The 14,227-nt window shown below is 36.0% G+C and overlaps 1 protein-coding gene across 2 annotated transcripts in view; it reads left to right on the plus strand.

Annotated features, from left to right (window-relative positions):
- Positions 1-14,227, plus strand: part of LOC110859046 (prolyl 4-hydroxylase subunit alpha-2) — a 35,386-nt gene that overhangs the window by 3,192 nt on the left and 17,967 nt on the right. Inside the window, exon 1 of one of the 2 annotated variants that reach the window (XM_022107908.2) lies at positions 2,799-3,689. The exons of the other annotated variant lie outside the window; for it this stretch is intronic. Within the exon in view, the coding sequence (XP_021963600.2) occupies positions 3,466-3,689 (224 nt within the window). The 5' untranslated portion in view covers positions 2,799-3,465. Of the gene's footprint in view, positions 1-2,798; positions 3,690-14,227 lie in introns of those variants that run through there. 2 annotated transcript variants of the gene reach the window in all.

The following is a 14,227-nucleotide window of genomic DNA, read 5'->3' on the forward strand; positions in this document are numbered from 1 at the left end:
CTGAATTTTCACTTAACTACTTAACGCAGGACTCGACATTCTGTCACCAAAATCGTCAAAATCATCACATTTTGAATAATTTCTACCCACTGGGATTTTATTATAAAATTCTGAACGAAAAATTTGTAGAGCAGTGAGTTACCAATTTAAAAAAAAATATATACACTCCAGATTTTTACACTTTTGAAGGAGGATTTCTCAAGCTTAAGCTTTCAGAAAAATTGGAACTCATCGAAACTGGTTGAAAAAACTCACTGACCGCAAATTTGTCGTTCAGAATTTTAAAATAAATTCCCAGGGGAGTGAAACGATTAAAACTGTGTTGATTTTGACGATAAGACTTCGAGTAATGCGTCTTGATTTAAAAATTTACTCAAATATTTGCAAACAACGCAATTCATTCACATGCATGTAAATCTATAAAGCCGGAGAATGAATTTTGCAAAATAAAATATTCCACAACAAATATTTTCAGATCCGGCGCAACTCCCGTAAAATTTTACTGAAATGTCTGTAAAGTGTGCAAGTCACGAAAAATGTGTACAATTTTGATGTCTGCAGTATATAAATTTTTATTTTCAATCGGGAAAAAATATTTCAGTTACCAATAAACACTTAATATTTTTAGGTTATACTAACAATGCAAGTCTTTTACGTGTACAACTCAGATCTGGTTGGGACCAATTTTATTTTGCTCACCACAAAAAATTAGCATACCCATATTTTTTTATTTTTCATAATGCGCTAATTTGAGCGCGAGGCGCGAATTTTAAAACATTTTTCAGCCAAAACCTCGCTTTTTAAAAATCCCGTAAATTTTCGAATTTTAGCGCGAATCCAAAAATTCGAAAACATGTCTCTTCAGAATGACTTACCTGACTTATGAAAAATCCAAATGGATTATTTTTTGAAAAATTAAAAATTTGAAAGAGTGTATAATTTTAATGAATTTCAAAAACTGGCAAAAAAATTTGAAAGTCAAATTTCGAGACAATTGAATTTTCCATAAGTCAGGTAAGTCATTCTGAAGAGAAATGTTTTCGAATTTTTGGATTCGCGCTAAAATTCGAAAATTTACGGAATTTTTAAAAACCGCGGTTTTGGCTGAAAAATGTTTCAAAATTCGCGCCTCGCTCTCAAATTAGCACATTATGAAAAATTAAAAAATACGGGTATGCTTATTTTTTTTGTGGTGAACAAAATAAAATTGGTCCCAACCCGATCTGAGTTGTACACGTAAAAGACTTGCATTGTAAGTTTTTAGATAATTCATCTTTTTTATTGGTAACTGAACTCATAGCTCGTGTTAAATTGGTGCATTCACTCTTAGAAATGGGGTTACGATAATAACCAAAAAGTAAACGTATGTAACTCTACCGCCGTGGCTATGAATTTGTCAGCAACTGGTTATAAATTTATTAACTCTGGTGGCGATTTAATACCAAGTCGGTGAAACTTTATGATTAGTTGGTGACAATTGTAACCACTTGATGACAAATTTATAACCACGGCGGTAGAGTCACATACGTAACGTAACTGTACTGTACTGCATGTAGATTTATATTTTTACATAAAAAATACAAATCAAGAAATTTCAATCGTTTCAAAATCTAGATAATTTTTTCTAATCCTAAATTTACGAAGTTGCGACGAACAAACTTGATAATACAATAGTTCGTAATTTCTTTGAGCAAAGAAATCGACCCATCATTCGATTCATCACATTTCGACCCCAATTTGATATCGTTCAAATATTTGCAAAATATTCCAAATAATTCCAATGTAATCAAAATGTATGCTAAAAAATTGCGATTAATTTTGCTAATGTTGGACGCCAAATTGTATAATTTCATAACTTACGAAAGTTATATGATTTGTAGATGTTGTCTATTTTTGCCTCTAATTTAGCAATCCAATCAAAATTTTATTAATTCAAATTCAATTTTTTATTTTATAAAATTCTATAAAACGTAGGAAAAAAATATATTAAAAACATTTTTACATCCTTTTCAAACATTGAAAATACAAACAGTGAAGTTTCCTACACTCTTAATAATCCGATAAAGTAATGATTTCTAGGTAATAAATTTTGTAAGAATATTTTACCAGGTAATAAAAATTCGTTGCCATAATGGTAAAACTTTATTGTCAAGCCATTCCCCCACACGGCACAACTTATCATTACCACTTTGGTAGAGTCATACTTGTGATTTTCGGTAATGTTTATTACCAGATTATTTACAGTGTGGTGGTCTACTTTGGTCTACTTTAAATGGTCTACTTTAAACCCATGAAAATTAAAGCGATTGATTTTCACAATGCAAAAAAAAATTATAATTAACTGATTAATTCCTAATTAGTGAATTCGTGAGTCGTGACCATTGTTTGAAGTTACCAAATTCCCAGTTTTTGCAGGGAAATTGAGTGTTTCGGGTGCAAGTAAGAAATGTGTAAGTTACATATTTCTTGTTAAGGAACTTAGTTTTTGTATGGAAAACATCGAATTTGCACTACGCATGCTCAGATAAAGATAACAACCACAAACTGATCAAATACATGGTAAAAGCCAGCTAAATAAATAATAAAGATTTTTTTTAATTTCATACAAAATCTGAACAGATTATTTGCACGATTACGTATTTTTACACAGGCCATGCAGAAAGTATGGGGCAGAATTCGCAATCTAATTAAACGCTTGCAAAATAAAATGGCACGAAAACATTTCTGCATGATCCCTCCCTTCATCTCAATATCGCAAATGCATGAAAATTAAATCTAAACTCATCCAAATCATTTCATTTAAACGTATTAGAAATTGCAAATAATTCTAGGAAAACGAATTAAAATAGGATCAACTGTTTGCACAGATTTGTGAAATTTTGCAAAATCAAATTTTGCGAATTGCGTTACCAACATAAATTTTTCGAGCTTTGCAGGCTTGCTAAATGCGAAAATAAGACGTCGATGTTGTACTTATTAAAAAAACATTAAATTGCAAAGAATTCAAAAGATCAACTGTTTGCACAGATTTACGAAATTTACAAAATCAAATTTTGCTAAACGCCTCACGACCACAAATTTTTTTAAACTTAGCAAGTTTAAGTTTGTTAAATACGAAATAAGCCGTCGCCGTGAGTTGTACATTTATTTCAAAAATTAAAATCATTTGCAAAATTTGCAAAATTTAATTTTGCAATTCGCGTCACGAACATAAATTTTTCAAGCTTCACAAGTTTACTAAAATAAGACGTCGTCGTTTTTGTACTTTTTCAAAAATTAAAATTGAAAATAATTGATGGAAATCAAATCAAAATAGAATCCTGAATTTGTGCAGATTTGCGAAATCTAATTTTGCGAATCGTGTCACGAACACATATTTTTCAAACTTCGTAGGTTTGTTAAACACGAAACACAAGTCGGTGACTACGCTCAGTGTACATTTTGTTCTTCAAAAATCAAAAAAATATGGTGGTCGTAAAATCGTTCCCTCCGAAAAAATCCGTGCTAAATTTAAAATTAATCGTCGCATTAGGGTCGATCTTTTTAGTGGGTTTGGTTTCCGGGAAGGGTGAGGATTACTACACGTCGTTGGTGGGTTTGGGTCAGCTGGCGGTGCATGAACAGGTCATCCTCGAATCCGTTCTGGACAACAAGACCGCCCTCCTAAAGAGATTAGGACTTATCGAAAGGTAATGTTATTCGAAATTCAGACTTTTTCTGGGAAATTTTAAATCAACTTTCGCATCGCAACCATACCTGTTCAAAAATTGAGTTTTTATTCAAAATTAAATCATCCCAATTTCTGACTGACGATTTTCATTCATATTCAATCATTTTCTTTCAATTTCATTTCACTTCACTTCATCCGACTTCAGTTCTTACTTCGCTCAATTCATTAAGCATAGGGTGAAAAAATGAGTGAGAAATCACTTGATTCACAGTCACTCATCCGAAATTGCTGAATCTTTCAGCCATTTTCATTCAAATGAGGGGTATATCATTTTCATTCACTATCATAATCCTTCAAATGAATGAAAGTGAACAGGTATGATCGCAACATAACTTAAACATGTGACCATTACTATCCTTGGAGTTAGCAAATGATTTTTGATGCCAAAATTTTAGCGAGAATTAGCGAACTTACAAGCTTTCGAACTATTTTACAAAAATAGTAACAAGTAACTTAATTAATTGTTTAATAAAGTGATTCTAACTTTCGTAGGATTCAAAATGCTTCAGAATATAAATATTTCAAAATTTCAAAATAAATTTTAGGAGATCTCAACAGACACTTAAAATACTAAATGTAAATAACTATTTTTTCCTAACAGAACAAATTTTCAACCTTCCAGTATTACGATTAAACTGAGAAAACACCTTTGTTTAAGAAGTTTTACAGAAATAGTGCTCTTTTTTAAAAATTTTCATTGAAAACCTTGATATAAATTTTGTTTAATTGACGCGATAAAATATGTATGCATACTTGGTTATTAAATATTCTGGTAATCTTTCAAAACTGTTTTATCATTCGAGTAAAATGATTTTATTTTGAACCACTTCAAAAAAATTATTTATTTAGTTGCTAAATATGATTATTAATTTCGTGTTGAATTTTTCAATAGGATTTTAAACTTATTTTTCATAATGGTTATGTGAATTACGAGGAAATTAATTTATGATCTAAATAAAATTTTGGTAATTCAATTTTTTTTCCAGAAATTAAATTTTGACTTTAGACTAATGCAGTTCTACTGAGAAATATTTTAGTTTGAGTAGTTTTTCGGAAAAATTTTATTTTCTTCATAATTTTAATTGAAAATTTTAAAGCGGATTCTATTTAATTGGCATGATTTAAAATATGCATGCATGGATTTGTTCATTATCTACCTTGATAATCATGCCATTTAGAACTGTTTTTATGACGAACTTTTTGAGCTATTTTGCAAAAAAAAATCAAGGCGAGTTAATTATATAGTTGGTTAATTTGATTACTAATTTCGTTTTCAATTTTTTAATAAGGTTTCAAATTTTCTTTTTCTTAAGCGTTATGCACTGTAAGTAAAGTTGAGTAAAATTGCCACCAAAGCAACTATTGAGTAAAATTTACCCTGACAAAGGTAAAATTTACTCAAGGTTGAGCAAAAATCTTTCAACCTTGAGGAAATTTTACCTTTCTCAGGGTAAATTTTACTCAATAGTTGCTTTGGTGGCAATTTTACTCAAAATTGAGTAAATTTTAATCAAATTTATTTAGAGTGTGTGAATAACGAAGAAATTAATTTAGGAAATAAATAAATTCAACCCGTACAAATCAAGTTGACACCTTAGTAAAGTATAGTAATTTAATTTTTTCCAGAAATTAAATTTTGACTTTAGACCTATGCAGTTCGACTGATTTTGAGAACTATTTTTGAGTAACTTATTCAAAAGTCAGAAAAAAATATTCATTCAATATTAATTCAAATTTTGAATATTGAATGAATAATTTATTCATTCATCATTAAATGAATGAACGTGAATGGGTCGGTACAGGCAAAATTGCAACATCTCGTTTCTATGGTTTATTTAGTTGATACATAATTATTAATTTAATCTCCAATTTTGGTTACTAAAGGATTTCAAATTTTTTTCGTAAGAGTTAGTTGAATCGTGCAGAAATTGATTTAGGAAATAAATTGCATTCAATTTTATAATATTATGCTAAATGTCTGTTTAAATATACTTTTGCAATTAACTTTTGCAATTAATTTTTGCAATTAACTTTTGCAATTAATTTTTCTGCAAAAAATTAATTTCTGGCTTTACGAGTCGCGTTTCGATTTGTAATTATTTTAGTTTCGAAAGTTTTTCATGCATGGTGTTCATTTTTGAAGGAATAATTTTGATTGGCAATTTTGACCAGAATTTTTTTAATTGACTCGATTTATGCATTCATATTTGGCCATTACAAATTTTGACAATTTTGTAAAACTATTTTATTCCAGTAATGATTAACTTTTGAACTATTTTAGTCACAAAAAATGGTGAAAATTTAATTATTTCGTTGGCAAGTTATTAATAATTTCGTCCTCAGTTAATTTTTAATACGATTTCAAAGTTCTCTCCACAATAGTTATTTACATAACGTAGAAATTAATTTAGGAAAATAAAAAAAACCGGAATGGTGTCTTTGCCATCTCAAAATACTTTAGGTATTACTTCTCCAAAAAAATTTAACTATTGACTTTTAAGTGTTGCCATCAATTTAGAAATATTTCTGACAAGTTTTTCAGAAATTAGGGTTCTTTTTTAAAATTTCCTTAAAAATTTGTAATGGATTTCCTTTAATTGTATTCTTATTTGGTCCTTACATATTTTTATAATCTTGTAAAACTGTTTGTATGCGAGTAATGATAAACTTCTTAACTGCTTAACGAAATGTGGCCATTTAATTATTTAATTGTTAAATGGTTATTAATTTCGTCTTTCATATTACTTCTTTTAATAACATGGAAATTAATTTAGCACGATAAAAACTTGAACTTCCAATTGTGAAATACACGTGTGTGTATCTTAAAATTGTAAAATAATTTTGCACTTTTTCAGAAATAGTACTTATTTTTGAACAGCTTAATATGCATTTTCTTTAATTAACCACTTAACAAGAGAAATTTCATACGAATTTTTTGTGAAATATTTGTCCATATTTTTATAACCTTGTAAAACCGTTTTTTATACGACTAGTAATGAACTTTTGAACTGTTTCACAAAAAATGTGACAATTAAATAAATTATATAAATTATTATTAATTATTTTCTAAATACCTACAATTTCTAAACCATTTAAATTTGTAATTTAAATTTCTCTTAGTTTAACGTACAAATTAATTTAGTAAATCAATAACCTTTAATTGTCCAAGAACCACGCTTCACCTGATTAAAATTATGAAATTCCTTTTCTCCTAAAATTGACTTTCAACTTTTGGGTATGGCAACTGTTCAATTCGTAGTTATAGCTTAGTAGAAGATAAGTTAAAATCAATTGTAAAGATATGAATTGGCCTATCCAGTAATTTTTATAGCGTATTTTTTAAGTAGGTGCTATGTAGATACGCATTCCATATCCTATGTATGGCAATATCCTTTGTATGGCAATATCCTTTGTATGGCAATATCCTTTCTATAAGGTGGTTGAGGGATTCGGATAATGAGTAAGTGTAAGTGGGAGAATGAGAAGATAAGGGGCGCGATGGTTTTGGTAGTCAAGAACTACGTATTTTTTAAGTTAGTATAAGAAAAGTATTGTAAGAAGTCAAGTTGGAATTTGTGGTCGTGCGAAGAATTAATTAAATAAAGTCCTAATTAATTAAAGTTGCTATAACTAATTACAGTATTCAAGTTCTTTATTGACTCGCCGACATTATAAATAAAGTGAAATTGTTGGGACTAAAGTTCTAAGTTAAAAGGGCACATCTAGGCATCCAAGTTAATTAAAGTTAAAGTGCCCTTATCGAGCTCAATAACCAGATCTGCAGGCATATTCATAGGTGTTACGGATTCGACGGTTAGTTGGATCGACCGAGCACAACATTTTTTGGTGACCTCGACGTGATGCAGATCTGAGGAAGGTGCCTTGTGACCGTGGATGCAAAGCTGAATCGGCGAGGACCAGGAGCTTAAAAGGAGATATCACAAAATTTTGCCACCTTGTGGACCCCACCCTGAGTATTCGGGGTCAGAGCAGGTGATATCCATTTCAATTGATTGTTATTGTTCGCGTGATAAGGAGCCATCAGGATTAATTGAGATCATCCCACCACCTTGTCGTCGTGGAATATTTGTTGAATTGCCACTTTGTGGGCCCGACCCTGTGCATTCGGGGGCGATTGAGGTGGAGATTGTTCCTTGGGATATTTTGAGAGAATATTTTTTAATTGTTATTTGGGTTTATTGGTCCTGAGATTGAAGCATCACCATGGATCGGCTCAAGATGGTCAGGAAATCTGGGAGATCAGCCATTACGAAGACGGTGAACGAGTTGACGGCTGAAGTTGAAAGAGAAAACCCAGGCTTAGTGGAACTGCAGGTCTTGCTCCAGCGTTTGGAAGTGATAAGTGAGGAAGTGGAGGACTTGGACCAGAAAGTGCTCGGCTTGATGTTGGATGGTCCGTGTACTGAAGAAGAGTACGAAAATGAGAAGACGACCATCATCGGATACAAGGACAAGATTTCAAGAGCAAGAATCCGAGCAGGAAGAATTCTGAATAAAACTCCAAGTCCACCTCCAAGTTCGGCTGGAGGTTATGTGTCAGTGTTTAGTGATGCAGGATCAGGAGGAACTCAAAAGCAAAAGCGATTCAAGTTACCGAAAATTGAGTTACCAAAGTTTGATGGCGTTTTGCAGAAATGGCTTGGATGGTGGAGTCAATTTGAGAAGATACATGAACAGGAGGACCTCCACGCCAGTGATAAGTTTCAGTATCTCATCCAGGCTACTGAAAATAAATCTGAAGCAAGAGACATTGTGGAATCCTTCCCTCCCACGGGTGATAATTATGAATTGGCGATAGCAGCCCTGAAGGAGCGTTACGGAAGAGAGGATCTCCAACTACAAGTTTATTTGAGGCAGTTATTGGGACTCGTCATCAACAACGCTGGAAAGAAAGAGAAAATAGGAGTGGACAAGCTGTATTTGAAGTTGGAGTCGGCGCTACGATCCTTGAGGACCCTTAATTTGAGCAAGGCCGACCCATCCATGTATTTCTATCCCCTCGTCGAGTCCAGCCTCCCAGAAGAGATTTTGCGGGCTTGGCAAAGGAGTCCAATGTCCCGAATTGATGACGGAAGTGTTGAGAAACTGGACATGCTGATGAAATTCTTGAAAACTGAAGTACAAGGCGAGCAACAAATTGCATTAGCCCGATCTGGCTTTTCTAATGAACCCCAAAAGAAGCAAGAAAATAAGAAGAAAGCCAGCATCGCCCGAGAAGGGGAGGATGTTCCCACCGCAGCAGGATTGCACGAAGCCAAAGTGAAAGATAAGGAGTGCATATTCTGTGGGAAGTCGAATCACTCCAGCGCCGACTGTTATCGAGCCCACTCCATGTCTCTTGAAGAGAGAAGAATTAAAGTTAAGGATAGTCGAGCTTGCTACGTTTGCTTGCGCAAAGGTCATGGAGCCAAGGTGTGTCGGTCTGCAGTGAAGTGCAAGATGTGCTCAAGACGTCATTATAATTTGATGTGTCCAGATTTGTCTCAACAACGACCAAGTTCTGATAGTGGAAATCAATCGGTTGTCAATCAAGCTTCAACAGAAACTTCGTCTTACCAATCAAGTATCCAGTGTGATGGCGAAGTACTGCTGAAGACCGTGCTGGTGCGAGTTCGGAACAACAAGGAGAGCAGAATTGTACGGCTTCTATTCGACGAAGGAAGTCAGAAGAGCTACGTGACCAGCTACATCTCCAATGGCATCAAGAGTAAACCAGTTGGAGACGAGGTGGTGCGGAATGTGATGATCGATGGCTCCGTTACCAGCCCCCGGCGGTATAATAAACATGAAATGGAATTGGTCAGCGTCGACGGGAAAGTTAATAGGAAGTTACTGCTCAGGGAAAGGCCACAAATCGGAGGAATTCCACCGCGAGCAAGAGTTGGACCGTGGCTACAGCAACTTCAAAGAGACAGCATATTTATCAGTGATCATTGTCAGACTCCACTTGAAAGGGCGGACATCGACATCCTTATTGGTGGCGATTACCGAGAGCAATTGATGACAGGAAGAAGAATCGACCTCAAGTTTGGATTGTTCGCAATTGAGTCTGTGTTTGGATGGATGCTCTGCGGGCCGACCTGCAGCGTTGATCAAAGTGCAACGGAGATGGTCATCCATAGTTATTTGTCGGGTGACATCTCACAGTTATGGGATCTGGAGACGATTGGGATCCAAGAGAGTGCCACCAAGGTGTCACGTGAGGAGAACGACCTCCAGGTGAAAGAAACCTTCCAGAAGAAAGTTACCAGAGATGAAGACGGAAGGTACGTGGTCAAGCTTCCCTGGATTCACGATGATTTGAAATTCACCATCCCCGACAATAAATCAGTTTGTGAGAAGAGATTGGTGTCAGCGACAAGAAAATTGCAGAATCAAGAACAGGATCAAGTTTATGCTGACATTTTCAAGGGATGGGAATTAGAGAAGATGATTAATCAGGTTCGAGAGAACAATTCAGCGTCAGGGCATTACCTCCCGCATCGTCCAGTTTTTAAGCCAGATAGTTTGACCACTCCCGTGAGGCCAGTATTTGATGCTTCATGTAAAGTGGCCAGTTTCCCCTCTCTAAACCAGTGTCTCGAGAAAGGACCCAATATGTTGGAGCTCATCCCGTCAATTTTGTTGCGATTTCGGGAGAAGAAAGTTGGCGTCATCTCGGACATAAGGAAAGCATTCCAGATGATTGGGGTCGCAGAGGAAGATCGCAAGTATCAGCGGTTCTTATGGTGGGAGGATCTAGATTACAACATTTTGAAGATTTACGAACACTGCCGTGTTGTATTTGGGATGACTTGCAGTCCTTTCATCCTAGCCGCAGTTCTAGATATTCATTTAAGTCAAGCACCCACAGAATTAATCAAGGTGGCTGAGTTGATAAGAAAATCCTTATATGTAGACAATTGTGTCCTCTCCTTCAACCATAAAGAAGATTACATGGCGTTCAAGGAATCTTCAGTTGAAATAATGGCCGATGCGAAGATGGAACTGAGACAGTGGGAATCTAATGCAGATGAACTAATTGAAGGAAGTTATATCACCACTGTTCTGGGATTGAAATGGGATAAGAAAGAAGATGTATTGTTTTGTCAATTGCCTAAAGAGGTTGCGGAGGAGTACAAGATCACAAAGAGAAGAGTATTATCAGTGGTTTCTCAGATATTCGAACCAATCGGATATGCTTGCCCTTCACTCCTTTTGCCAAAGCTAATGTTGCAAGAGGCGTGGTCCAGAGATCTCGGATGGGACGACGAGTGGATGAAGAAAACCGGATCCGATTTGAAACTTGGTTCACAGAGATTGACTGCCTAAGCAAGATCCGGATCCCTCGAAACGCGGTCCCTCGAACACCACGCCAAAGTGAATCATCATTGCTTCAGATTCACACTTTCACTGACGCCAGCCAAGGTGCATATGCTGCTGTCGTTTTCGCCAGAGTTGCAAATGGTAAAGATGTCTCAGTCCAACTGTTAGCAGCCAAAAGTCGAGTCGCACCCCTAGATAAGAAGCAAAAGAAACGAGTTACGATCCCCAGATTGGAATTATTAGGATGCCTCGTTGGATCAAGATTGACATCCGTAGTGAAAGAAGCACTGGGTCTCGTCGACACACCCATTCACTACTGGACAGATTCGACCACTGCCAAAGCATGGATTGAGAGGGAGGCAGATTGGGGAACTTTTGTTGGAAATCGGGTCAAAGAAATTGCAGAATTGACCAGAGGAAGTAAGTGGAGACATGTTCCAGGAACACTCAATCCAGCGGACCTGCCATCAAGAGGATGTTCACCTCAAGAATTATTGGAGTCGAAATGGTGGGAGGGACCGAGCTGGTTGAAAAAGGCCGAAGATGAATGGCCACGGTCAGCTCCACTTCCAGAAGAAGATCAGATTAATTTGGAAAGAAGACGAACCGAACATGCTGCCGTTGAGATTCAAGTGCCAAGATTCTCATCGTATTTGAAAAATGTGAAGGTCGCAGCATGGGTCCGTCGGTTTGTGAATAATGCAAGAACAAGTAAGGAATTCCGACAGTATTCCGTCTACCCAACATTCAAAGAGTTACGGGAGGGTGAGAGGGACATTGTGAGGAAAATTCAACAGCGTCATTATCCAGAGAAATTTGAAATTAAGAATTTGAAAGTGGATAGAAGAGATGATGAACTCCTCCACGTAGACACAAGACTCCTTTATAAAGAAGATACGGAGGGCTTTCGACACCCAATTCTACTCCCAAAAGAAGATCCCTTAGTCCACCAGCTAATAGAATATATTCATATGGCTTACAATCATGCTGGAACACAATTCGTGCTTGGAAAGTTGCGTGAACGGTACTGGATCATTCAAGGAAGAAAGACGGTTGGGCGAGTAATTCAGAGTTGCACTGTCTGTCGAAGATATTCAGCAAAGAGTTTAGAAAGTGACCCTGCCCCATTACCTCAAGATAGAATAGAAACGGTTGCTGCATTTCAAATCACTGGAGTTGACCTTGCCGGACCGGTGATCCTTCGAGGAGGAGAGAAAGCCTGGATCGTGTTGTACACTTGCGCAGTTTATCGCGGTGTGTATTTGGATATTGTCACGTCCTTGTCAAGTGAAGCTTTCCTCCACTCCCTGGAACGGTTTGTATCCACCATCGGTCGGCCGAAGAGGATTTTTAGCGATAATGGTACGAACTTTGTGGGCGCAGTTAACCTGATGAAGATGATTGATTGGTCAAGAATGGAAGATGAGTTGCAGGTCAAACAGATAACCTGGACTTTCAATCCACCTGCATCGCCATGGTGGGGTGGGTGGTTCGAGCGTCTCGTAAGGTCCGTCAAGGAAATATTAAGGAAGATGTTAGGGACGGCGAAGTTGTCATTCGACGAAATGAGGACATGTCTCGCGGCCGTATCCTGCACCATAAATGATCGACCTCTGACGGCGTTAACGGAGGATGGAGACGACTTAATCGCGCTTACGCCAAATATGTTCATGCGCGACCTCCCTATCGCCTGCTTCCCAGAGGGAAAAGAAATCGGTGCAAATGAATTGTGTGGATCCTACAACAAAATGCAAGCGATTAAAGAAGGACTCCAAGCCCGATTCAGAAAAGAATATTTGGGAATTCTAGTTCAAAAGAAGAGTGAAACAAAGTCAAGACCACCTCAAGTTGGTGACATTGTTCTTGTCGGGTCAGAAAACAAGAAGAGATTTGAGTGGCCGCTAGGAAAGATTATGAAGCTGTTCCCCGGAAAAGATGGAAAGATTCGAGTTGCGGAAGTCAAGATTTGCAAGAATCCCCGAGGACAGAATTTCAGTACCACTATTTTGACTCGACCCCTGCAGCGTCTGTACCCCTTGGAGATGCAGAAAGTTTCGGACGTGCCAACCAGCAAGAAGGATGCCGTCATAAGTGTTCAAGACGACGAGGTTCCAATAAAAACTCGAGTGGGACGCCCAGTGAAACGACCCATTCGTTATGGAGAGTGGAACAATTAGTGTAATTTTGTTGAAATTCTTTTGGTTATATATATCAGCTCCCAAAAGAAGGTGGGAGAAATGTTCAATTCGTAGTTATAGCTTAGTAGAAGATAAGTTAAAATCAATTGTAAAGATATGAATTGGCCTATCCAGTAATTTTTATAGCGTATTTTTTAAGTAGGTGCTATGTAGATACGCATTCCATATCCTATGTATGGCAATATCCTTTGTATGGCAATATCCTTTGTATGGCAATATCCTTTCTATAAGGTGGTTGAGGGATTCGGATAATGAGTAAGTGTAAGTGGGAGAATGAGAAGATAAGGGGCGCGATGGTTTTGGTAGTCAAGAACTACGTATTTTTTAAGTTAGTATAAGAAAAGTATTGTAAGAAGTCAAGTTGGAATTTGTGGTCGTGCGAAGAATTAATTAAATAAAGTCCTAATTAATTAAAGTTGCTATAACTAATTACAGTATTCAAGTTCTTTATTGACTCGCCGACATTATAAATAAAGTGAAATTGTTGGGACTAAAGTTCTAAGTTAAAAGGGCACATCTAGGCATCCAAGTTAATTAAAGTTAAAGTGCCCTTATCGAGCTCAATAACCAGATCTGCAGGCATATTCATAGGTGTTACGGATTCGACGGTTAGTTGGATCGACCGAGCACAACAGCAACTCAATTGTGAAATATGCGCGTTTTGAAGGTTTTCCTGAAATTATGATTTAATTTTAAACTTACACTTTACTATAAATTTTTTATTATTAATATAATTTAAAATTGGTATGCATATTTGATCATTAAAGATTTTGATATTTTGATAATCTTGTTTTTTACACGAGTAATAATGAACGTTCGACTTGTTTTACAAAAATAGAAACAATTTAATTATTTTGTTGTTAAATGCTTATTAATTTTGCCTTCAATTTCAATCTTTAATTATCGAGAAGTCCCTACCCCAATCATGATTGGGGACTAATGAGACACTTGAAACAATTATGAGACACTGAAA

The sequence above is a fragment of the Folsomia candida genome, unplaced genomic scaffold (genome assembly GCF_002217175.1).
Source record: "Folsomia candida strain VU population unplaced genomic scaffold, ASM221717v1 Fcan01_Sc024, whole genome shotgun sequence".
NCBI lineage: Eukaryota > Metazoa > Arthropoda > Collembola > Entomobryomorpha > Isotomidae > Folsomia > Folsomia candida.